The 26,193-nt window shown below is 45.6% G+C and overlaps 1 protein-coding gene across 2 annotated transcripts in view; it reads right to left on the minus strand.

Moving 5' to 3' along the window:
• Positions 1 to 26,193, minus strand: part of LMBRD1 (LMBR1 domain containing 1) — a 1,758,308-nt gene that overhangs the window by 382,500 nt on the left and 1,349,615 nt on the right. For both annotated transcript variants that reach the window (XM_069606201.1, XM_069606202.1), the window contains one exon: positions 6,924 to 6,988. In XM_069606201.1, coding sequence (XP_069462302.1) covers positions 6,924 to 6,988 — 65 coding nt within the window. The remainder of the gene's footprint in view (positions 1 to 6,923; positions 6,989 to 26,193) is intronic.

The raw sequence follows: 26,193 nt of genomic DNA on the forward strand, positions 1-26,193 counted from the left end.
TTCAAATCATAATTGAATAGGGTGATGAGATTTACAGTTTAAAGCATCTCTATCCAGTTGAGCCAAAAGAGCGAAAGGCATGAGTACTGAAACCAGTACCTTTTCAACGCTTATAAAAAGAAAGACCAAGTGTGGGTGAACGCAATGAAGCAAACAGGTCAAAAAGCAGTGAAGCCAACATCAGGGCCTGGTGTTTTATTAATGGGAAGTGATACTATTACTAGATACATTTCCTCTATAGCTATAGGAGCCTTCAAGGCCAACCTTTACTCTTCCGTTAGTGTGGCAAGATAATAAGCTTTAATGAATTTCCTTTGCCCCATGGCCATCACGAAATTCAGAGACAGATTTGCAGGATTGTTGCTGCTTCACTTTGTAAGCAAGCAGCTTATTCGGCAAGTTGACATGATCAAAACAGAACAAAGAGTTAAGTTCTGAACATGATAATTGTAATCTTCTAAAAGTCATAGAGGACAAACCAAAATCAAGTCTATATGGGGATTGAAGATCCGAAACATACGATTGTTTTCCTGTTGGAGGCAATGCTAATAATCACCCCCCTTAACGTGCGCTTAAATTCGTCCAAAAAGAGGGTGGGGGTTGTTTCGGAAGTTGCATTAATTGTGAAGTATTGTGTCATTTAATTTGCCAGGATATATTTCCAGATCACAGAGAAGAGAATTATTAAATTGCTAATAAGTGTATTTTCACAGTGTGTCCCCAGTTCGGATCCAATGTCAATTTTAAAGGAGAATGATCTGAAGCCGTTCTAGGTTCAATAAGATAGATTTGAACAGAGTGTACTAAGAAGTAAGAAATCTGCAAAAAGTACATTCTGGAAAAGTTCAGATGTACTTGGCAGAAATGAATGTAATCTTCAATAATGGTATTACATTGGCACTGGATACCTATCATGTCCAAGTCTGTAATAACATCATGCAACTGGGGGAGATGTAGACCAGATAATGTCAGTATAGGAGCTATGTGGGGTGGGGTTTAATATTTTACTTAACTTCCCTCCTACTAGGAGGTTCCACTCCAGAAATGGGGTCATGTTTGACAATGTAACAAAAAAGCATTTGGTTTCATACAGAGAACATGGTAGAGAACATGGTAGGTGTTCTAGTTCCTGCCCACAATTTTAAGCCTAGATTCTTACCTTATCTGAACATTTATTAAGTTCAGTTTAGTAAAGCCGTCCCTATTTCCTTTCAGCGGCTAAGGCAAATAATTGGTGAGGAAACCATTTATATTGCAGGCACTGCCAAACAACCTGAAGATGAGGCGGTTCTTGTACAATGCAATGGCAGCCCCCAGCACTTTAAGCTTACTAAGGATGCCTTTCCACTTTATTGTGGAATTGAGCCACTAAACATTCAAGGAGACTATTTTCAGATCAGCCATCATTAATCATAGCCAGAATTTTCATACACCTGTAAATAAAACAGAAATAACCCCATTCCTAGAGCACAGAAAGCAATAACAGAAGTAAAGAGACTTGGGTTTGCCCATAATGCATTATAGAAATGGTGTTCCCAGTAAAGGCCTGAATCCCACTTTGATTCTACATGCAGTTACTGTTCTGTGAAGGCATCATAAAGTAGACACAGACAACTGAATAACATTTGGGCTACACACTAATTAAATCAAATGTAGGGTTGGAAAAAGGCCTAACCTGCCGTATGCTAAGGTGGAATTTTCCTACCTAAAGGAAACTAAGGATCTGTCTGTGTCAAACACCTATACTTGCCCTCACTTCTAATTGTATACAATGTGTAGGGATGTCAGCATTAAAATAAGTAGCGTTCAAATAGAAGTTCAGAGCTTCTTCCATCTCTTGGATTGTTAAGGGTTCCTCTTCCCCAAGTGCAAAATAGTTCACAACGCAAAGGGGTTCCCTTCTCCAAGCTTTCAAGTGATTCACCTTTCCAAAATAATACAATTTTCTTGGGTCACATCCCAGCTCTTCTGGTTTGGTTACTTTTCACCAATGTCTTATAGTCCAGTACCTTGATTTCAGATTACACAAGCTTTCCTTTTTATTCAATCACAAGCTTCTTTGTGGGTGCTTTCATTTTCATTCCTATCGATATTCAAAAAGTACTTGCTTTCATTGTCTGCATTCATTAAATGCACCGCATGCTCGCCTACCTTCCCGTTGTCCCTTTTCTAGGATGACTCACCGGTCAGAGCTTGCATCATTCTAGCGAAGCTTCCAGCCGCTACAAGCTTTCTCTCTCTCGTGCAGTACCTCTTTCCATGTCTCCAGCAGCTCTCCGTGACCTCGCTCACACCTCTGATGCTTCTCTCGCAGCTCAGGCCACACTTGACAGCTTTGCCTGGTCACACTGGTTCTCTCTGCTTTCCGCCACCGGCCTCCAGCTTCCTTCAGCTTCACTTCCCGCTGCACACACTCCGCATCTTTCAAGGGGTCTGTAGCACTTCGTCTGCCACGTCGCCTTCCAGGAGAAATCTGCTCACGTCCAGCAGTCCGTAGTCCTGCTTCCACAGCTGCCTTCATCTTCACCGTACTTCCTGCTTTTAAAGTTCCCGCCAGGTTGATTGATCCAAAAAGGACTAGACCGCTCATTGCTGAATCGGGAGGCCTGCATTGCTCTTGCTGGTCTCCTCCTCCTCAGAGTACATAACAAGTGTTTGTGTGTGTGTTTTAATAAAGGGGATGCATTTCTCTAGTTGGCCTCTTCCTCATCCCAGTACCAAACTGGAGTCTAATAGGGAATGATTAAGGGAAGAAATAGGGAAGGGATTGACAATAGCCTAGAAAGGCTTGGGGTACATTAGACTCCTGGTGAAAAGGGAATGGGGGACACCATGCCTCACCTAAGGGTGCCTCATCCCCACTCCCCAAGTCCCCTCCACCCATGTGATCCTCCCTCTAATAGCCACCCCCAGGGTCAGGATCCGATAGTGACGGCCTTTCCCTGGCCGCCTGGAGGGGAAAGAAGGGAAGACGCCTTCAGATTCAGCTACAAGAACACAAAAAAGTTAAATGTGAACCAGAAAAGCCATGCATAACATTTGCAATGGCGGCTAGCAGTAAGAGGAGGTCTAAGGGGCAAAGAAGCCCTACTGTTATTGTACGAAGTTCAACCTTCTTCAGCTAGGAATTTGAGAGTCCACATTGCATTCCTGCCTGCCGAAGAGTGTCTCAGTCACAAATGCCTGCTTCTTCTAGAGGTTTGGCGAGTCCAGTCAGACTGTAGTCACCCAGCCAGGAGGACATAAATCCTGGATTTTAGCAACTTCTAGTGGCCTATTCAGGACACTTGCAGCCGTTTCCAAAGTAGGAAATTGATTGATTGATTGATTTATTTATAGAGCGCTTTACACCAAGGCGCTGATGATGGATGGTATCTTCAAGCAGAAAACAATTTTGAAGGGGAAGTCCCATCTGTATGTTATTTCCTTTGGTTGCAAACATGTGATATTCGGTTTCACTCATCTGCATTTAGCAACCATTTCAGGAGCCACATCTTGAAAGAGTTTTATAGTTAGTCCCAGATGTGCTATCATCTCTTGAGATGTAGCTTTCCGCAGACTTGGTTCTTTGACTTTAAAGAAACAAATTCTGGTTAGGACGTCTGGGGAAACCCTTCTACTTTTGGAAATTTGAACAGACTACGAGTTCAGTCTAGGGTCAAAGCTTCCACGAAATCTTCATCTATTGTTGAGAAATGGATCTGAATACAGCCTTCCAAATGGTCATTAAGGATCTCAGAGGGTATCCTGCGGCAAACCAGAAGGACACACGATTTTGTCTCATGGTTCAACGGTTTATTCAAAATAAAAAGATCAAAACGCCTACCTTGCTCTATTTCTATGAGGGTAAATTCCCTACCTAGCAGAAACATAATCTAAGGAGGGAAGTTAAAGTCCAAAATAAATTCCTATCCAACTAACTGGCCCTAGCACTTTAGAAAACACCTAACTAAAAATTGAAAAGGGGAGGCATTGTATACCAGCCTCAACAAGGCTTCTGTATGGCCCAGTTTACACATGACTCTCAGTCTTCAAAACCTTTCCACAGCAGGATATTCCTCCCAGCCTTGATACTAGGTTAAGGATTTCTGTGTCTCCTTGATATTAACGAAAACTGTTTCTTGAAGCAAACAACCCAATTCCTCTAGGTTTGTTGAGAGCACTAACATTTCTGTCTTTTCCTCCATTGAAGCACTAGGACTCCCCAACGTCCCATAATCCTTGTACCGCAGGCTTTCTTGTACACACAGGAGATATATATATATATTGTGACTAATCCCTAGATGTCGTCATTTTTCCCCCGAGGCTTAGCCCCTTCCCATGAGGCCCATGGGAAGAGACTCCTCCTCTAGGGATACAGACAGATATCTAGGGAGAAAGTGATACGACTCCCTCCCAATCACCCCTCCTAACCCTACACCTGTGGGACACCCCATTATTTCACCCAACCACCCCATGTATCTGTGTAGGGCCAGTGACATAAAATCCACTGATATGAAGAACAGCACAGAAAGATTAAAGCTCACTAACTGTCAAGGTATTGGGACGAAGAAGAGGTGCAGAAGCATCGAGAAGGCTCGATGGAACCAAGAGGCACGCTCTAGTGTTCCGCAAGGGACTGGACCTTATTACGAAATAAGGACTGTTTTCTTAGTCAAGCCATCCCAGGAGGAGCCGCAAGCTGGTGAGCTGTTCAGCATGGAAGCCCGAAGTGGCTGGTGGTCGGGGCGCTGGTGAGAAGGTAGCTGCGGCCCTATCCGGTCTGCCATGGACTGACCGACTGGAAAGCTTGCGAAGCAGAGGTCCAGGCATGTGAGGAAGCTGGACAGTGCGGTCGAGTGAAGACACGCATCGTGTGAGGAACTACAGACGGCAGAGTCTCTGCAGGATGGTGAAAGGCGAAGCAGAAGAAGAGAATGCCCGATACCGACCATGGTTGGTGGGGGCCTCAGAGAGTTGAGGAAGACTTAGAAGAAAAGAGCAGACAAGAAACCACAGAGCAGAGGCGATAAGGGACCCCAGGGGGAGATGCAAACACAGAGCTAGAAAGACGGGTCTGGGACCTGCACCCATGAGAGAGAAGAAGTACAAATCATCTTCGTGACAGTACCTGGCAAGAGACTAAACCAGGTCTGCCAAACCATAGCAGGATAGAGACATGGGCCTGGGACCCACACCCACAAAATAACAGCCCTACAAATCATCTTTGGTCGTGCCACCAGATGGAATGGAGATCGGCACGTCTTCGCTCCTGTTCCGACCTGGGCTTCTCGATGGGGTAGAACGTCACTCTGCAGGTTTTCAGTTAGCATTTCCTTCCCCTACGTTGCTTCCACTGGCTCTGCAGCACAACGTCGCTACGCCCCTCCAGGATGTGACTACTGCAGAGGCTCACCTCCGCGAAGCCATGTCCCTCCCACTGTAGGAGTTCCCCCTGTGCTTTACAATCCATCCTCCTCTTAACTAGCTCTTGGCGATTAAAATAAATAGTGTACTGTGTTCACTTGGAGAATTGAGGGGGCAAAAGACTTTGTGCCTGACTACTAGTTAGCAACTTGAAATTGTACCCCGATATATCTACATCTGTGGAAAACCTGATAATTCAAATATGCTGAACCAAGAAGAGGAGCAGTCTCCTCGTGTGAGTAGGGCACTGGAATGGTAAAGGACTGGCATCACTCGAGGTGCAAATGGGGTTAAGCATCATGGGAGGATAGCAGAGGTAGGAGCAGCAACTACGGTATCAGCAGAGCAAAGAGGAGATGAAGCAAGGGGGAGCAAAGGTGCACAGAGTGATGCAAAAGACATGGGTAGGATAGGGGAAGATGGCTAAGGAGTTGGCATCAATCAAGGAGCACAGAAAGAGCTGGCACCGGGTTCGATAGCAAGAGGAGGTTGAGGCAGAGAACAGGAGAGGGTTAGAAGGAGAAACATGTAAGAAGGGGGAACATGAAGAGGGGAAGGGTAAAGGCATACGTATGGAGGGGGCACAAATAGGTAAGACAGGTAAGGAAAGGGACAGGTGACCACTGATAGGTGATTAAGAAGACATCAGACATACTGTTGAAGATAGGGTCCTGAGCTAGGGCTAGTCTGCCCTAGATGCACATTATGTGTAATGGAAGTGCAGCCTGCGCTTATGTCCCTCAATGGAGAATCACAGGCCAGATGGGTTGCTGCAAACCGGCAGAATACACCAGCTTTCAGGGCTCAGGTGTGAGAGGGAGCCACTACCTTGAGGTGGTACCAGATCAAATAGGCACGAAGGGGAATGCTGTGAGGAAGACAAGCAAAGTCAAGTCTGTTACTAAAGATTAGTAGGCAATTCATTCTAGAATTATTTTTGTGTTGATTCAACAAAAAAAACATTTTCCATAACTTATTAGCAAAGTTTTCCCCAAAGTTCTATGAGGCTTTATTGCGGAGACAAGGTATAAAGGTGATGTGTGTGTAGTGGGTGAGCGGAACAATGGTTGAATGCATTTCCAAATACCAGTGGAATTGATGCTAGCAATGTTTCTTTCCAGTTGTCAGCTATTTCGAAAAAGGGGATTATCTTTTTACAGGAGCATAAATAATCATGTAGATTATTCCGAATAATTTGAATTTTGTCTTGCTATTTCTGCTATCCATGTCCAGCTGAATGTAAGAAGCATGCAACGAATACTGTGACATAAGGATGAGATATTATAGCACCAGGAAACTGTGTATCCGAATACGATGTAAGTTTTAGATGGGACTACACATAAAACAAACTCAGTAAGGCACTCGTATTTACAGAAACGGTCTGAAGACTGGAGTGCCAGTGTAGTTCATATAAACAGTACATACATAGTTCACACCAATGGGGCTCAGCACACAAAAAATAAAAAGTACATGACTTATTGAATTGCCTTGGAAAACGGATTACAAAGTATACTTACTTTGAAAGGAAAAGAGAAACTATGAACAGAAGAGCCACAAGGGTGAAAAATATGCCCCAAACAATCTGAAACAAAAAAATGTTGCAAAAGTAAGTTTGGCAAATCTTCATTGAAAATAAAAACAATTAATGCATTTTTCTTAACTATAAAGTAAAAAAAAGATGCAAAGACAGTTTTTAAAAACATAAGTGACAAATGTTAGCTTTGTCACATTCATTACAAAAACGCTAAACATATAAATAACTTATTGCTATGTCAGAATACGGAAATGGGCTTCAGATGTGCATCTGAAAGGTAACTGTCATGTGAACTGAATGGGACACGAGGATCGACACGAGGTGTAAACCAGAATTTGATTAAACAAATGACAAAATAAAACAACACCATTTCAACCAGGGAAGTGCAACACAACTTAACAGAAAAAAGTCTCTACAAGTGTTCCTTATAGGAATTGTTCGGTCAGAAATATTATTGTCCCTGTGGTTCGGCCATGTGCTTTTAACCATAATTCGATCGATCGTACAAACATTTCTTATGCACCTTACCCGAGTTTTAGTCTCTTGAACACAAGCAAAATCAGGCAGCAGGGCGCGGCCTCTTGTGATAATCTTATCACTTGCCGCATCGCCCTGGGTGACCTGCGTTTGCGGCACTAAATCATATCCCCCACCCCTGAGCCTGACATCACCAAATCATTTATATTCTCCTCCTCTCTACGTGACGTTGCTGGGCAGCGTAGCCAAACGTACCCAGTCGACACCTACGCGACTAGACGCGGAACCCGGAAAACAACACACATCGTCTCACAGCACAGCGCGTCACAATTAGGAATATGAAACTGTACTTTAAAAGGAAAAAGCAAGACTGTACAATTGTTAAAGTACATTTATTTCACATAGTTTCGATAACATTCTGCGTCTGACATAATCTTAGAAAATGGAAACAAATTTCTCTGCTCTCGTTCCATAAATTCGCAAATGTTTATCGCGAGTCACACGCTGTTCCTTTTGGGTACACTGGGTGTTCGTTTTGTCTAAATGAAGCACTTCAGTCGCTCAGTGAATTTCAAGGCTAGTGCATCAACTTGGCACTAGACCACCGTAAACGTTGTTATGTTGCTCCTGTACCCTGTACGCCGGTACCGCGTACGGACAGATTGGAACTTGTCTATCGTCCTAAAATACGGTTAAGTAGATCCAGTGATTGACATGTAGCTGCAGCTGGCGGTTGAAGAAGCCATCGGTGGGGGTCTGGAATAGATGACAATCGCAGAACGGCACGATGTACCTGTTTGCAAAAGATAAAAATCGAAATGTGTCTCAGTAGCCGATCTTTATTACAATTAATCATTTTCTTTATTAGCGCAGATGTGACACAATGTGAACCGAGAGAATACAACGTGGAATATCAAAGTACTCTGCTATTTGCTTCTGAGGCTAGTGTGATCAAGAATGTTGAGCTCTAAACGTAATGCGTAAACTGGGGCAAGAAGTCGAGGTGCAAAAACAATGTAATGCTTTATTAGCGTAGGGCCAAAGAGAAACGAGTGGTGGTCTACATGCGTTTTGATGCTAGCCTGCCCATGTGCCCGGTAGATGGCCCAGCACACAAAGGTTGTACTAGCATTTCATTGCAATATGCCACACAGAACGAACAAGTACAATGTGACTCCGCAATAACGGTCAGCTATTCGTATTTCGACTAGTTCTGGTATGAAATCGTCTAAAGAGAAACTTACATTATATTCGGCATTTCCATTCTCTTGGCGCTTTGCAGACCGTAATGCAGACTCCTCCGTTCGTGTCAATGATTTCTCATAAACTGAACTTATATGTAACTAGGTGCAGTTTCGGAATGGGCAACCTTATCAGATCATACGTTATTACACCCCCCGCCCCTTCAATTCAATCCCTTTCGGAATGGTCCCTGCCTCTCAAGGTCAAAAAACAATACAACCTTATATTGTGCGCTGGACGCGTGGGCCTGCCATCTCCCAAGCAAAAATTCAAAGCTGGTGACCTTCACTCAAAATGAACATACATTCTTACTTCGCAACATCCCGTGCCAACTCATCCATGAGAACATGAATTTTGAAGCACGGGCACAGGGAATTTTGGGGCTGTCACTGCTCGTTTTTCGTGGCGCTGCTGAGCTATAGGGGAAAAATTGACAATAACAGAATGCCCCTATTCCGAAATTATAGTCGATGTAACACATAAAATGAGTCAAAATGTGTCTAGTGATAGGCCTACCTCTGCTTATCCCATGGCCTCCTACCCCACGGCATGTTTTCACAGTCACTACTTCTTGCGTACGTAGAATGTTTTGTGGCCTAGGTCTAATCCCTTTTGTAGGACGCGCAGATATTCAGCTTTTTGCGGAACTAAATTGCAAGTCAACTGCCAAAACACACATATTCTTAAACACTGTTACCCATTGGTCATTAACACGAAAACTGAAGGTCCCACAGTATCTCGACTAAACTGTGAAATGTGAAAGCAATCGTAATAATTGTAATACATTTTTAAGAAAAGCACTGAGAGGATAGATTTCAAAAGAGAAATTGCAAACTTTATTTGTACAGTTTATAGAAACATTTTTTGAAAAAATAAAAACAGACGGTAATCATTTCAACCGGGATTTGAACGATTTAACAAGCTCTACTTTTGGTGGACATGGCCACGCTGGCAATGTTTTGTGGCAATGTATGTGTGCTCTGAACAGATTTGTGCGCAATTCCATGAGTATGCATCTCGACGACATTTACAATAAGATCTTTCACAAAATCGAATTCCATTTTCTCATATTCTGGTTTGACAACCCATTTTTTGCTTCTTTTCGTAAAGGCCATATTGTAGCGAAGCATCCCTAAGTTTTTCTGCAGTCCTAGATTGTTCCCGGCCTACATTCTCGTTATGCGCCAATACCGCAAGTAAAGTCCTACATTTCATCCCTTGGATGCCAAAATGCAATCTCTTTGGTCTGTACGTTAGGCACATATTGTGGAACACCTCCAAATCTCCTGTGTGACAGAATTCTATGAGTCCCTTAAGATCTCTTGATAGAGTTTTATCAAACACAATCTTCTCAAGGACTTTGTGTGGAGGTGAAGATGGGATCAACCACTTCTTCTTTCGTGCCTGCTCTGGGGACAAAGGGCCATGTTCACATTGGTGGAAATTTTGGTTTTCTGTCCAGTGGTGAACGTTGGAACAGTGGTGCATTAGTGACCCCCATTTTTCCAGTAGAATTTCCACAGACCCATCACATGCTTTTGAGCTCCACCAAAGATGGTTGCTGAAAGAGTGGGACCATTGCGAAATACCTTCCAAACCTTTTTTTCCCTGCAGCCGAGATTTTTTTATTGATTGATTTGGCAACATGCCATACATCAAATTGATGTTTAATATTTGGATATTGCTATCTCATTGTCTTGGCTATTGAAACGTGTCTGTTCGTGGCTATGAGGACGATTTGCATTCCCCTCGATTGTAGATCTTCCAGTGATTTTATAAAACCAAGTTTCTCCATGGCCACCGAGGATTTACATTGGGACACCTGCACAAACACCGAACTCACAATTTTCTTACTTTCCATGTCTTGAAGATGGTAGGTGCAGTACTTAGCAGAAAATCCGGGGCTGTCACACTGTCCATCGCCGGCTAGCCTGAACCGTTTGTCGGGGAATGTACTTTGAATAGCCAATTGTTCAATTTTTCAAGCATCACTAATGGCAGGGAATAGATAATCATGTTGGTATTTGTAGTACTGCGTTTTAGAAATGAAATGGAGTCCCACAAACTGAAAAACTGGATAACTTCGTGAAACTAGAGCCACTGAAAAAAAAAACTGCTGCACACAGTAGATTGCCAGCTGGCAGTTTCCCCAGCATCGGTTGAGCGGACCATGAAAATGCTTTATATGACTTTTCACAGGTGGCATGTATTTTGAGGTTACTGCCGTGTGTTAGACGAGTCACGCTCACCAATGGCTTTCCACATACTTCCCCTCCCACTGAATGCACACATTTCAGCATCTTTATAATCTCCATCAAGCTGCTGTCGAATACTATGTATTTGGCCTTTTTTATTATACTGTCACCTGGCAACACTCTTGTTTCGGACTGAACCGTTGTGGACATATCAACCAAACCGGACATACTATAGTCTATATCTTTGTCTGTTTCGTCGGTCAATAGTGTTGATGCTTCAGTTTCTGTCATTTCAACATCTGTTACTAGACGATGGATAGGAGAAAACATCAATGTGGAGTGTTTTCTGGGGGGCATTTTTTTGGCGGGTGTCAATTGTGTCAAGTGCTCATCTAGTAATGTTAAAATATCATCTATAAATTCAATTTCACCTTCCTCTGGCGGAGCAGGCGCATTGTAGCAATGGTCCAAGAACAATTTGCTGGAATCGCCGGTCATATTAGATTCATTTTCTGGCCATTGGACATAGGCATCTCGAGTGTGAACACGACGCGCCTCAATGAATAGTTCCTCCATGGTGAAATCAGTTTGGCAAGCAGCATCTGTCATTTGTATCGCTGTCTGTGTCTGCTTAGTCCGTACTCCATCGGGCAACTACAGGACAGATAGGAAAAGGGATGTTCAGTGTAAATCCAACATACAGTGCTGTACAATTTACATTAAAAAAGCATATAATGAAGGCCTTGGCACAAAACTATTGCCAACAATATAAAGTGTTTATAACTAACCTTGTTTTCATTTCTTTTCTTTGAAATCTTCTTTACTCTAACATCAGCAAACTGGCGCACCGACTCAGATCCACGTTCCTCCGGTTCAATATACGGATCTAGTATACATCCCTACAAAAAAAGTATCCATTTAAAATAAGTCATTGGCATTACACATATAATTAGACAGACTTTCATTAGATGGTACTGTCAGTACGCATACCTCTGGCTCCGGATCAACTGTAAGGTCTGGTTCCGGAACAACTACAAGGGATAATGTAATTGTAGAGGACGCTGCAGCATCTCCCTGAAACACAGTACTTGCATTAGTAAGGACGAAAAGATTGGAAACGGGACACACAATTTGGAAAGACGACAAAGGTACATATCAATAATAAAGTAGGAATGAAACATTGTGTAAAACAATTACACAATTTGAAAATATGATCAGATTATCTCGTCCACGTCCTATTGAGCTATGAAGACCCATACCACTGGCACCGGATCGACTAAGAGGGATGTTCTAATTGTAGCGGACGCTTCAGCATCTCCCTGAAACACAGTACTTGCATTAGTAAGGACGAAAAGATTGGAAACGGGACACACAATTTGGAAAGACGACAAAGGTACATATCAATAGTAAAGTAGGAATGAAACATTGTGTAAAACAATTACACAATATGAAAATATGATCAGATTATCTCGTCCTATTGAAATGTGAAGACCCATACCTCTGACACCGGATCTACTAAGAGGGATGTTGTAATTGTAGTGGACGCTTCAGCATCTCCCTGAAACACATTACTTGCATTAATAAGGTCGAAAAGATTGGAAACTGGACACACAATTTGGAAAGACGACAAAGGTACATATCAACAGCAAAGTAGCAATGAAACATTGTGTAAAGCAATGATACTTTGGGAAAATATGATCACATTATCTAGAATTCCGTGCATAAAAACAGTCTGGAACAGAATAGCTAGGTAAGATTACCTGATACGCGCTCAAAGTGGTTGATGACTCCCGGCAAGGCATGGATGTTGAATCTTGTTCCTTCATATTCGGTCGATAGTCATGTAGTGGTAAAGGGATAGTATTATTCGATTTAGAAATTCCAACATTACAAAATGTCATGTAAGGATACTGAATACGGGAAAATTACACTTATTGAAATGCATAATATAGCATAGTTATCCGCCCCCATAAATCATTTTTCTAAGTGGGTTCTACAAAACAAGGACTGATGTTTAGCAAAAAAGTCATTATTTCACCAGCTATTCAATCACATAAATATGGAAAGTACTATAAGAGACATTTACACCAAAAATACAGGTGTAAAGCTAAATCCGGAAGCGTGACTCACCTGTGGCGGCATCTTCACGAATAAAGTCGGAATAGCGTTTGGGAGCAATTTCCGAGTTGTTCTCAGTTGATTCCTCTTTGTGTACAAGGATGTGTCGTACATATCCGGGTCGAAGTGCAGGCTGCAGATGCAGTATCGATGACCCCTCTTGTCCTGCCTGTCTTGTTTGACTCTACTTTCAAGCTCTTCCGGTGGATATCCGCAACGTCTGACCCATTCTTGTACTCGATCAACAGTCTTAGGGAATACATGCATTGTAATGCCTTTGGATTTGTCATGGGTCTTCGAAGGGCAACCGAAAATAGAACATGCAGGCATTGTTGTAAATTCTGAAAAATAAAGGTCAACATTATTAGAAAATTATTTTGCATAAACATGTGAGAAAGAATGAATTGGACCATACATTGTTCATTGCACACTTTCTTTTGGGCACCACAGCAAAACCAGTGCAGCGTGTGCGGCTGTATTATGGGATAAATTGCAGAAGCGATTCATTGATGTGTTGAAAATCAGAACATGTTACTTGTCCCTTGAATGTGCTATCGTGCATGAAAAGGAAACATGCTTATATTATATACACGGCGCGAAGGATGCAATACGATGCCAATGGACACTGATAAAAATTGATATATTGATAACTTAACAAAAGAAACTCAAGTCAATAGCAACGCACTACGGAGTTCGATACTTCTGAATAGATATAAATTTACAAATGAAGGAGATATGATTAGGATACATGCCCTTACCTTGACCAACAAACAGTTGGATTCAGCAAGCAGAGTAATTAGTGGCAGGAGAACAGGGAGATGTTCACAGGTAGCACACTGAGGAGTTCACTCGAAGCGGTCACAGAGTAGCACGTTCACGAGTTGACTTGCAGTGCTCAAAGATGTTCTCATGGTAAATATCCAGTGGTTTATAAAGAATAACAAAAAGGGGTGTGTTTGTGAATGAATGACGTGTATATGTCGTGGTATCATGTACATTGCAGGGGAGCAGCCTGCTTCAAGGGAGCCTGCCTGGAGACACTGGGTCTGGGGAGGCCATGTGAACAATGGCCCCTGGGCGTAGGATACCTTTTGAAGTGTACATGTTGTTTGGCACTTTGGCCGTTCGCGCCCCTGACAGCACCCCATGGCCGTGCACATCCACTGGTGCGAACTGCCTTTGATAGTGGGGGGTGGGATGGATGGGCCGGGAGGCGTGCAGACAAGGCACCGGAACACTGCCGAATGGAGACACACTTATGTGGATTGCAGGGGCAAGGTCTGCTTCAGGGGAGGCCTGCCTGGAGACACGGGGTCTGGGAAGGCCATGTGAACAATGGCCCCTGGGCGTAGGATAACTTTTGAAGTGTACATGTTGTTTAGCACCCTGGCCGTTCGCGCCCATGGCAGCGCACATCCACTGGTGCAAACTGCCTTTGATAGTGGGGGGTGGGATGGTTGGGCCGGGAGGCGTGCAGACAAGGCACCGGAACACTGCTGAATGGAGACACACTTGATTCACTTAAAAACTGAAACAACCATTGATAAAAAATATGTTGGTTTCTTATTTTGATGGCACAAAAATACTAGACATTGTAAAGGTCTGGTTGCAGCTCAGCGAGGGAAAATCCCCTGTACTGACCGCTGTCACTGGGGAAAGTTTGTCTAATGGTGCCAACGACACAGGCAGGTATTACTCGTCGAACGCGGTGTCCAAGCCTCCCATGAAGCCATCATGTGTACGAACGATAGGCCACCCGCCGGTACCACCTTTGAAAGAGAAAGATACAATCTGTTTTTAAATGACCAATATAAGTGTATTAAACCTTAGTTGTCAATGACAATTCTTGTATGCAATGGCATTTTTGTCAGGACAAATGCTAACTAGAAACTGCACAATATTGAACAACTTTTATGCGATTACTAGAGAATTGCAAGACTAAACGAATATGACAATAGCATCTTGAAGTTACGAGAATATAGGGGACAACCGTGAAATAGTAGTGGCCTAACTGACATCACAACTAGACTATGCTTACTCGTTACTTGGATTATGAGGGCAAACTGTTGCGCGAAGTTCATGCATAAGCACCATCAAAATCCTCAACACGGACCGTGTGAGACAGACAGCCGTGAAGTCTGGCAGCTCAGTAACGCATTGCGGCTGTGGATCGTCTTGTGATTTGTAGGACAATCATCCAGAGTTTTCTCGGCAGCAGTAGTTCTCCACCTCGGTTGGCATTAGCGCGCAACGATTGCAGGTACACCAGGTGGAAACACCATCCACGCGACTAGGCCCACGCTCTTCATCTGTTGAAACGTCTGCCCAACTGTTGTCCAAATCCCCATCATTTACAGAGCTTGCTCTTTCCAGTAATTCCTCCTCGGAATACTCAGGCTCGTACAGGTAAGGCATTATTGTTGCCATTGTGTGATAAAGAAATGAAAATAATTTATTTTGGTCGTACTGGTATCTGTTCACATAGGCTACAAGCAACGAAGGTAGCTGACCAGAGCACAGAAACGAGTCACAGAATACTCAAAGAAATACACCGAGAGGAATGGAAAAGAAAATCTGCTGTTGTGTGTTGTGAAACGCTCCGTATATACTTATCGAAGAAAGAGGCTTCCTGCCGTGTCCAATGTGACACATCATTAGCTTAGGCGCAGAGAATGTTTACACGAGACGTGCTTTGGCGTTGTGAGATGGGCGGTACGCGTCTAGTGATGTCAGGCTCAGGGGTGGGGGATAGGATTTAGTGCCGGAAACGCAGGTCACCCAGGGCGATGCGGAAAGTGGCAAGATTATCACAAGATGGCTGCGCCCTGCTGCCTGATTTTGCTTGTGTTCAAGAGACGAAAACTCAGGTAAGGGGCATAGGAAATGTTTGTACGATCGATCAAATTATGGTTAAAAGCACATGGCCGACCCATAGGGACAATAATATTTTTTGACCAAACCATTCCTTTAACAGACTCAACTTGTTGCAGGTTTTCTAGGGGTTTGTAACCCTTTGTCCTGTAGTTTGTTGCAGGTTTTATATGTCTCCATGAATCCTTTGAGCAATCCATTACGCTTTCCCAGGGTTCCCATATCCTACTCCGGGTGGGGAGGTTTCCCTACGACATTCCCTGGATCCTTAAGACAACTTCTCTGACAAGTTCATGGCACAGGAACAGCTTCATAGTCGAGTTTAACAGACATCAGGACTCTGCTTTCCCTTCGCTGTTGTCTCCACCTGTGGTGGAACACCTTGCAATCAGAAGCTCGCTCTCTCTCTACGAACCCTCTCTGGCTGACACCTGTCATTCCTGGACCGGCTTGCTTCCTCTTCCCATCACTAAAGCTTGCCTTGGGATGAACTGGTCCATTAAGGCTTTCAGTGCTGGCTAGCTGCAGGAAACATTGGACTAACCTTCTAGTGTCCCTGTCGTTCGCTCTGGCACCCTTCTGTCCCCATAGATCCTCTGTCGCCTTCTGCTGTTATTTCCACCATCACCTTTTCACCTCACCCTCCTTCAACTTCATTTGTTACCCCCAACTTCATTTCACCCTCCGATGTCTCCAACCTTGCCATAATATCTTCATCAGTACATTCCACCACTCTCCTGCCACATTCACCTAAAACCTCCCACTCCCACACTTTCCTACAGGAAAAGGGTCTTTTCTTATAAAGCACTGATGTCTCCACCGCGGCTGGCTCTTGGATGACGATGTGCATCTTGACCTTTGAATTTACTGGGATTGGCGATTGGTGTACTGTTTGCAGTTCAACCGAGTTTGATATAGTATTCTGAGTGGGGACTGAACGTTTATAGGTTGGGTGCCTTTGTTCTCCGCCCTGGTTACCCATCCAGGAGGTAACAGTGGGACGAGTGGGGAGTTGGGGTCTCTACATTGCTCCTTGGCCATGGTAGGTGTAAACCTAGATGTCTGTGAATCCTAGGTCACACAGGTTTGCAGACCACAAGTGTGCATAACAATAGCCACAGATTGACTCTGCAAACTACACTAGGGCTGCGTGGTATTCCCAGCAGACAGCTAGTTTTCCTGTGATTCTCGACATGAAAGGGAAAACTACCTTAGAACTTCCAGTAGGCATACAATCCCAATGTGCATAGAAGCAATGTGCCAGAGGCCCTTGGCAGGTTTAGTGCTGGGCTTTGCTCGAGTGCGCAGGGCGATCTGGGGATGCTCGTAATTCCACTACCAGGGCTGACATCCCCTACCTTGGAATGGAACCCAGCTCCCTTGGTGGTCCAAGGAATCAAACAGGGGGCTTCCTCACACAGTCTTGCTACATTAGTGCCCTGGTGTGGACGACCTTTGCCAGTCAGGAAGCTTGCAATGTGGGCACTATTCACAGATACATCTGCTATGCAGCCTGAGTGACGAGGAGCCAGGGCCCCTTGCCCCCTTTTTTACCACGGACCCTTGGCAGCCACCAACACACACCTTATCACACATGAAGACCCCATGTAAGTAACAAAGGGCTCTTTGTACACAAAAAGGAAAATCAAAACTTACACCAGAATCCCTGAAGACGTGCAACTTGCACAGGAATTCGGCAGTCACATTATACTTATGAAGTCATGGTTATCAGCATGGAAAATTGATTTGAGAAGTACAGCAGGGCTTCAGAGATCCGGATGCACTTTTGTTTGGTTTCAAAAGAGTCTTTAGCAGTGCATGTAGTCTTTGAGGGGCCTAGTAGCGAAAGAAGGCTAGGTAACACCACTGCCACCCTTGTTAAGCACCCTTGCTTCACTCAGGTCCTTAACTCAAGCAGCGGGCCAGTACAGACCGGTTGCCCATTCCGCTAAGGTTACAGCGCATTATTTAAAGTAGTGCAGGGAGCAGCAGTAGGATTATTGTCAGGCACACTCCATAAGGAACAAGTTACATACCTGTAACTGTTGTTCTCCAGCATGGGTCTGGCATGGATTCACATGCTCATGAATATTCCCCGTCGTCAGGCCGGGAATCCTCGGTATAGAAAAAAATCAGTATCAGTTTCGTTTCTGATCTGTCTTTCTTAGTAGTAACCAATCACTGGTCTCTGGGTCATACTGCCCCCAGCCAATGACTGCCCTCTCCCTAAGCCCCGCCTCCGGCAGCCATCCTCAGATTTGGTAGCACGTAAAATGGCAGTATGACCAAGTGAAGAGCAGCAGAGGGGTAGGCGGGAGGGTTCGCATGTGAATCCATGCCAGACCCATGCTGGAGAACAACAGTTACAGGTAAGTAACTTGTTCCTTCTCCAGCATGGGGTCTGGCATGGATTCACATGCTCATGAATAAGAGAATACATAGCAGTACACACATGTACAACCACGGGAGGTGGCAACAGGCTCAACATTAAGCAATACAACAACTCAACATTAAGCAACTTTACCTCCTCACCAGGCTCAACTTAGGCGAACAGGTTGCGCAGCACTGCTTGGCCGACCCTGGACTCCTCCCTGGAGTCCCGATCGACGCAGTAGAATCTCGTGAAGGTGTGCGTTGACCTCCACGTCGCAGCCCTGCAGATGTCCAGCAGGGGCACACCAGACAGGAACGCCGTGGTACCAGCGATTGCTCTGGTCAAATGGGCTATCGGACGGCCGGGCAGCTGTCGGTTTGCCAACCGGTGACAGTGCATGATGCAGCCAGAGAGCCATCTGGAAATGGAAGTCTTCGAGAGAGCCTTCCCTTGATTCACAGTCCCAAAGTTCACAAACAGCTGTGACGTCTTCCGAAAACTCTTTGTGCAGTCCACGTAGAACTTCAGCGATCTAGCTACATCCAGCGAGTGCAAAGTCCTCTCAGCCGGCGACGAAGGCGACGGGAAGAAAGCTGTCATGATGCCCTCTCCCGGGGAGCCGGTTCAAGCCCTGCGTCCCCGAAAGCGGACTTCCAGTCCCCAGGGAAGGACCCAGCAACCCCATATAGGGGCCCTTTGGACAGTGTCCTGGCGCCTATGGCGCCAGGCTCATAAAAGACATCAGTCCTGGCGCCATAGGCGCCAGGCTCATTATGGGAGTGCTTGGGTGCACTTACCTGATGCAGACCATCCTGCAGGATCCCGGCCTCCTTGAGGCCTGAAAGGAACAACTTTACCTGTGGGACTAATTTACCATCTGGACGTGGTCGGGGAAGGATACATACCTGATTGGAGGAAGGATACATACCTGGAACTTCTTCCAAGGCTATTTATACCCCACCCGAACAGCCACACGTGCTTCGCGTTGTTCTGCATCTAGCAGCTGGATGCTCACCGGGTCTGCTCCTGCATCCTGACTTCTGCCACGCCTGCCAGCATCCTGGATCACCTGCAAAGGAAGAGAAGAAGAGAACTGAAGAAGGAAAAGTCCTTACCTGCTAAATCCGCATCCCGGAGACATCTCGCCGACAATCCTGAAAAGGAAGACTTTTATTTAAAAAGCTCATCGCGTCGATCGCTGCAGCGCCGCATTCCACTCACCTTTACAGGGCGCCTCCATGTTCAGCAGCGATCATCCGGATTCGCAGTCACGCCCCAGCGCCTAGGGAGAAAAAGACAAGAACAAAAGGTGAGAGAGAGAAGGGAATAAGGAAAGCTAAATCTCCATGTTAAGACTTACCTGTTGATTCATTCCCTCTTCATTTCGGGTCCGCGCCGCATCCTGGCATTTCCGGACCCCGGCCCCTAAGGGGAAAAAAAGACATCAGCGTTAATGAGCGAATGAAAAGACATTACCAAAAAACGCTCATTAAAGACTTACCTGATTTCTACAAGGATTTCACCTCTCATCTCGGGTCGGTGCTTGTTCCCCGGCATTCTGTACCTCGGCCCCTATGGGGAAAAAGACACTAGCATTAGTACATTAATGCATGGACACAAGGGGAACCTCTTATAAAAAAAAAACGTACCTGGAAGCCAAGCAAGTTTGGTTCTCACCAATCCGAAAATCCAGTGAAGTAACTGGATACCAACGTGCCCCTGCATCAGAAGCAGGATGGAGAGCTCGTCCTTCCAGACCCTAAGGTGAGACGCTACGGGGAATCACAGAAGTGTTTCGAGGAGGGTGAGAGGGGAAAGTGGGAGGCCGATTGCATTACCCATAGACAGTTAATCCCCTATTTTCGCCTACAGAAGGATACTTCTGCGAGCCAGACAAACCAGATTTGGGGGCCCGGTCCAGTCCGTCTTCCGAACCCTGCGCATCACCTTAGAAGAGGTCACAGCAGCGCGAACCAGGCCAGCGCCTCCGTGGGAGTCAGGTGAGCGTTACAGAACGCGAAGCCTACCTACAAATTCCCACCCAGGCGCAATGCCAAGTTCTGAGACTGATCAGTTGGCCCAATTACTGGGGGAATTACGGGCCGAAGTACATGCCGCTCGTCAAGAGATTAATGCCCTCAGGAGGGAATTAATAATATCAAAGGAAAGAACTGATGACCTGGCCAGACAGCTTTTGCAAGGTCAAGCTGGGCAAACTCCTCTACCCGGTTCCGGAGGGAACCCCGCTCCTGTGGTTTCCAGTAACCCTGTGCAGATTAATCTACCTGGAAACATGCCGCTGGCCCCACCCGAACGCTTTGCTGGGGACCCCAAACGATTCGCCGTATTCATGAATCAGTGTTGTTTGCACTTCCTATGCAGACCTGGGGCCTTCCCTAATGATCAGACCAAGGTAGCCTTTGTATTGTCATATCTCAGCGGCTGCGCTGCCGATTGGTCAGTTCCACTGGTTACTCAAGATGACCCGATTCTCCGTGATTTTCAAGGGTTTCAAGCAAGCATGGAAAGGTTATTTGCTCGACACTCTCAGGGGCAGGCTCAGGATGACGAACTTCTATCCCTGCGACAGGGCAATCAGGACCTCCTATCCTATAATGCAACCTTTAATAGACTAATTGTGGAAACGGGATGGCCAGAGGATAAAAGAGTCACGTTGTTTTATCGAGGCCTACGCGGAGAACTTAAAGATGTCTTGGCCCAAGTTGTAAATCCGCCGCAAGAATGCACAGAGTATATAGACTTAGTGGTCCAATTGGATCACAGACTTCAAAACAGAAAAGCAGATCGGTCCAGGTTTCAGACCCGGGTGTTGGTCAAGACCCATGCTAATCCCAAGGGAGTTGATGTCTCTGAGCCTATGCAATTTGGAGGGGTTAAAGGACCCTTAACTCAAAAGGAACGTGAAAGGAGGCGGCAGTTAAAATTATGTCTTTATTGTGGGAATTCTGGACACTTTCTACGAGATTGGCCGGCAAAAGCGCCCCGAAAGGCGGTAGGAGCCGCTGATAAAAACCATGAAGACTCTGTTTCGGGAAACGACTCCGCCCGACAAGCGTAGGGGTCCGCTTGCCGAGCTTGAAAACTAACTCTCAGACCTCGCATTTCATTGTGCCAATGGTTCTCGTAGATCCAGAACAACCTAAGCGGTTGCATGCAATAAAGGCATACATCGATAGTGGGGCTATTGGAAACTATGTGGATCGTGAATTGGTCTCTAGGATTAACCTCCCTCTCCGTCCTAAAACCAGCATAGATGTCATCACCACAGTCGATGGAACTGAAATTGCCTCTGGACCGGTAACACATTCCACTACTGAGGTGACTCTTATTGGTCCCGACGGCCATCGGGAGGGTGTTGTGTTTGATGTAATCAAGGCTCCACAGTTTCAGGTTATTCTTGGAATCCCTTGGTTAGAGACACATAATCCTCGAATTGATTGGCGAGCTAAGAGAATAACCTTCCCGGATTGTACACAAACCTGCTACCCAGAAAACCTGAAGATTAATCTAGCATCTGTAACCTCTGCCTCCATGCAACTACCTCCGGAATACCAAGACTTTCAGGACGTCCTCCAAAAGGAACAGGCCAACACGTTACCTCCTCACAGATCGTACGATTGCCAAATCGATCTGGTGCCTGGTGCACAACCCCCTTGTAGCAGGATTTATGCCCTTAACGAACCTGAGAACCTGCATTTGAGACAATATTTGGATCAATACCTAGCTAATGGTTTTATTCGCCCGTCAAAGTCCCCGGCATCCTCGGCTTTGTTCTTCGTGCCCAAAAAAGAAGGCGACCTTAGAACTTGTATCGATTACCGCGCATTGAACCAGATAACGGTTAAAAACCGTTATCCCCTGCCTCTGATCCCTGAACTCCTTGACCAGGTGAAGGACGCTTGCATATACACCAAGTTAGATCTCAGGGGGGCTTATCATCTGGTACGAGTTAAAGAAGGCGACGAATGGAAAACTGCCTTCCGTACTAAATACGGATTATTCGAGTACCAGGTGATGCCTTTCGGATTGTGTAACGCGCCGGCTGCCTTCCAATACTTCATGAATGATGTCCTTCGGGAACTCATCGATGTTTGTGTTGTCGTATATATCGATGACATTCTGGTGTACTCCTCTTTGGAATCTGATCACAGAAAACACGTCAGGGCAGTACTTGAAAAACTGCGCCAACACAAACTATTTGCTAAATTGGAGAAATGTGTTTTCCATACCACAGAAGTCGAGTTTCTAGGTTTCATCCTGACACCCAAAGGAGTCCGAATGGACTCAAGAAAAGTGGATGCCATCCTCAAATGGCCATCACCTAGCTCTGTAAAAGGGGTTCAAAGCATGCTCGGCTTTGCCAATTTCTATTGCAGGTTTATCCCGGAATTTTCACGCGTGGTACAACCCATTACTGCACTCTTGAGGAAAAATAAACGTTTTGAATGGTCTGAAGAAGCCGAGCAGGCCTTTCAGGATTTCCTCTGCACCTATATTGAAACACCCGCGTCCAGATCTCCCTTATGTCGTCGAGACTGACGCATCCAGCCTAGCCATGGGAGCTGTCCTTTCCCAAAGAGATCCCGAAACCAACCAACTGCATCCCGTAGCATTTTGGTCCAGAAAATTCTCGGCACCCGAGGTTAATTATGCAATCACTGACAAAGAACTGTTAGCCATTAAGTCCGCTTTTAAAGCCTGGCGGCATTATCTGCTTGGCGCTCGACATACCATCACAGTGATCACTGACCACCGGAATTTACAGTATTTTAAAACCGCCAAGGCTCAGTCATCACGGCAGCTCCGATGGGCTTTGTTTTTCGCTGAATTTGATTTCGTGATTACCTATCGACCTGGCTGCAAGAATGGCAAAGCAGACGCCTTATCCCGAATTGGAATGGGAGAATCTGATACAAACTCAGAACCAGTACCAATAATTCCCGAACAGAGGATTCTAGGCATGACTTCGTTACAGATGCTTGAAGACATTCAAGCCAGAGTGAAACAACTCCTGGACCCTACAACCTTACAGGATTGGATACAAAAGGGATCAGACTTTACCATAGATAATGGTTTACCTTATTTCCAAGGACGCTTATTCCTGCCACATAAGAAATTACACGAACTAGTTATTTCCGGTTATCATGATACATTAATAGAGGGACACCCCGTTATTGCCAAGACAGAGGAAAAGGTGAAACGACAATTTTGGTGGCCCTCTTGGCGAAAAGATGTTATCTTTTGTGATGTCCTGTGGTGTTTGCGCCCAAAATAAAAGTCAAAAGAAAAGACCAGCCGGTCTCCTTCAACCTCTAGACATACCGCCAGCACCCTGGCACACCCTATCAATGGATTTTATTACGGACCTGCCTCCTTGTTCAGGGTACAATACTATTCTGGTAATTGTGGATTTGTTTTCCAAAATGGCCCACTTTATTCCTTTGAAAGGTTTACCTTCAGCTTCTGTCCTAGCCAAAGAATTCCTCGAAAATATTGTTCGGCTACATGGATTCCCATCTATACTAATCTCTGACCGGGGAAGCCAATTAATTTCCCACTTCTGGCGCAAATGTTGTCAAATGGCGCAGATCGACGTAAGATTATCGACCAGTCACCACCCTCAGACCGATGGTCAGACCGAGAGGACAAATCAGACCCTTGAGCAGTACTTACGGTGTATGTTACAGCAATCTGAAAGCAACTGGAAAGACATTCTTTAGATAGCCAAATACGCATATAATAATTCGGTACACTCTGGAACTGGCCACAGTCCTTTTTATACTTTGTTTGGGCATCACCCTCGAACCTCAAATCTTGACTCACCTCAGAACCTCGGAATGCCTGCAGTAGAACATCTGCATTCTACAATTACCCAAGCCTTCAAAGAGGCAACTACGCATTTACAACAAGCCAAGAGAAAATACAAGGAGAATGCTGATCTACATCGGAGTGAAGCACCTCCGTATCAGATTGGGATCAAGTGTGGTTAGCTACCAGACATTTACCACTCAAAGGGCCTCGAACTTTTAACCCAAAATATCTGGGACCTTATTCTATTACGGCAATAATTAACCCAGTGGCTGTTAAACTTGATTTACCAGCTAGTATGCGAATTCACCCTGTTTTTCATGTGTCACTTCTGAAACTAGTGGTACCCGGAACCCGACTACTCAAACCTCCAAAACCTATTCTAATAGATGGGGAGCCCGAATTCGAAGTGAAGAACATTTTAGACTCAAAAATGTTTATGTCAAAACTGTTCTACCTAATTGATTGGAAGGGGTACGGACCTCAGGAGAGGTCGTGGGAACCCAGCGACCATGTGCATGCACCTCGATTAGTCAGGAAATTCCACCGACTCTTCCCAGACAAACCAAAACCCCCGGAGGGAACAACCTTGGGAGGGGCCTTGGGGGGGAGTGCTGTCATGATGCCCGCTCCCGGGGAGCCGGTTCAAGCCCTGCGTCCCCGAAAGCGGACATCCAGTCCCCAAGGAAGGACCCAGCAACCCCATATAGGGGCCCTTTGGACAGTGTCCTGGCGCCTATGGTGCCAGGCTCATTATGGGAGTGCTTGGGTGCACTTACCTGATGCAGACCATGCTGCAGGATCCCGGCCTCCTTGAGGCCTGAAAGGAACTACTTTACCTGTGGGACTAATTTACCATCCGGGCGTGGTCGGGGAAGGATACATACCTGGAACTTCTTCCAAGGCTATTTAAACCCCACCCGAAAAGCCACACGTGCTTCGCGTTGTTCTGCATCTAGCAGCTGGACGCTCACCGTGTCTGCTCCTGCATCCTGACTTCTGCCACACCTGCCAGCATCCTGGATCACCTGCAAAGGAAGAGAAGAAGAGAACTGAAGAAGGAAAAGTCCTTACCTGCTAAATCCGAATCCCGGAGACATCTCGCCGACAATCCTGAAAAGGAAGACTTTTATTTAAAAGCTCATTGCGTCGATCGCTGCAGCGCCGCATTCCACTCACCTTTACAGGGCGCCTCCATGTTCAGCAGCGATCATCCGGATTCGCAGTCACGCCCCAGCGCCTAGGGAGAAAAAGACAAGAACAAAAGGTGAGAGAGAGAAGGGAATAAGGAAAGCTAAATCTCCATGTTAAGACTTACCTGTTGATTCATTCCCTCTTCATTTCGGGTCCGCGCCGCATCCTGGAATTTCCGGACCCCGGCCCCTAAGGGGAAAAAAAGACATCAGTGTTAATGAGCGAATGAAAAGACATTACCAAAAAACGCTCATTAAAGACTTACCTGATTTCTACAAGGATTTCACCTCTCATCTCGGGTCGCTGCCTGTTCCCCGGCATTCCGTACCCCGGCCCCTATGGGGAAAAAGACACTCGCATTAGTACATTAATGCATGGACACAAGGGGAACCTCTTATCAAAAAAAACGTACCTGGAAGCCAAGCAAGTTTGGTTCTCACCAATCCGAAAATCCAGTGAAGTAACTGGATACCAACGCGCCCCTGCATCAGAAGCAGGATGGAGAGCTCGTCCTTCCAGACCCTAAGGTGAGACGCTACGGGGAATCACAGAAGGGTTTCGAGGAGGGTGAGAGGGGAAAATGGGTGCCGATTGCATTACCCCGCAGACAGTTAATCCCCTATTTTCGCCTACAGAAGGATACTTCTGCGAGCCAGACAAACCAGATTTGGGGGCCCGGTCCAGTCCGTCTTCCGAACCCTGCGCATCACCTTAGAAGAGGTCACAGCAGCGCGAAAAAGGCCAGCGCCTCCGTGGGAGTCAGGTGAGCGTTAAAAAAACTGGCAACACCAAGGGCTCGTTGAGGTGGAAGTCCGACGGCACCTTGGGCATAAAGGATGGGTGTGTCCTCAGCACCACCCTCATGTCATGAAAAGTCAAGTATGGAGGCTTGCAAGATAGGGCCTGGATCTCTCCCACTCGTCGTGCGGTGATGGCCACGAGGAAAGCTGTCT

Source organism: Ambystoma mexicanum, chromosome 4p (genome assembly GCF_040938575.1).
Source record: "Ambystoma mexicanum isolate Mex_15411 chromosome 4p, UKY_AmexF1_1, whole genome shotgun sequence".
Taxonomy (NCBI): domain Eukaryota; kingdom Metazoa; phylum Chordata; class Amphibia; order Caudata; family Ambystomatidae; genus Ambystoma; species Ambystoma mexicanum.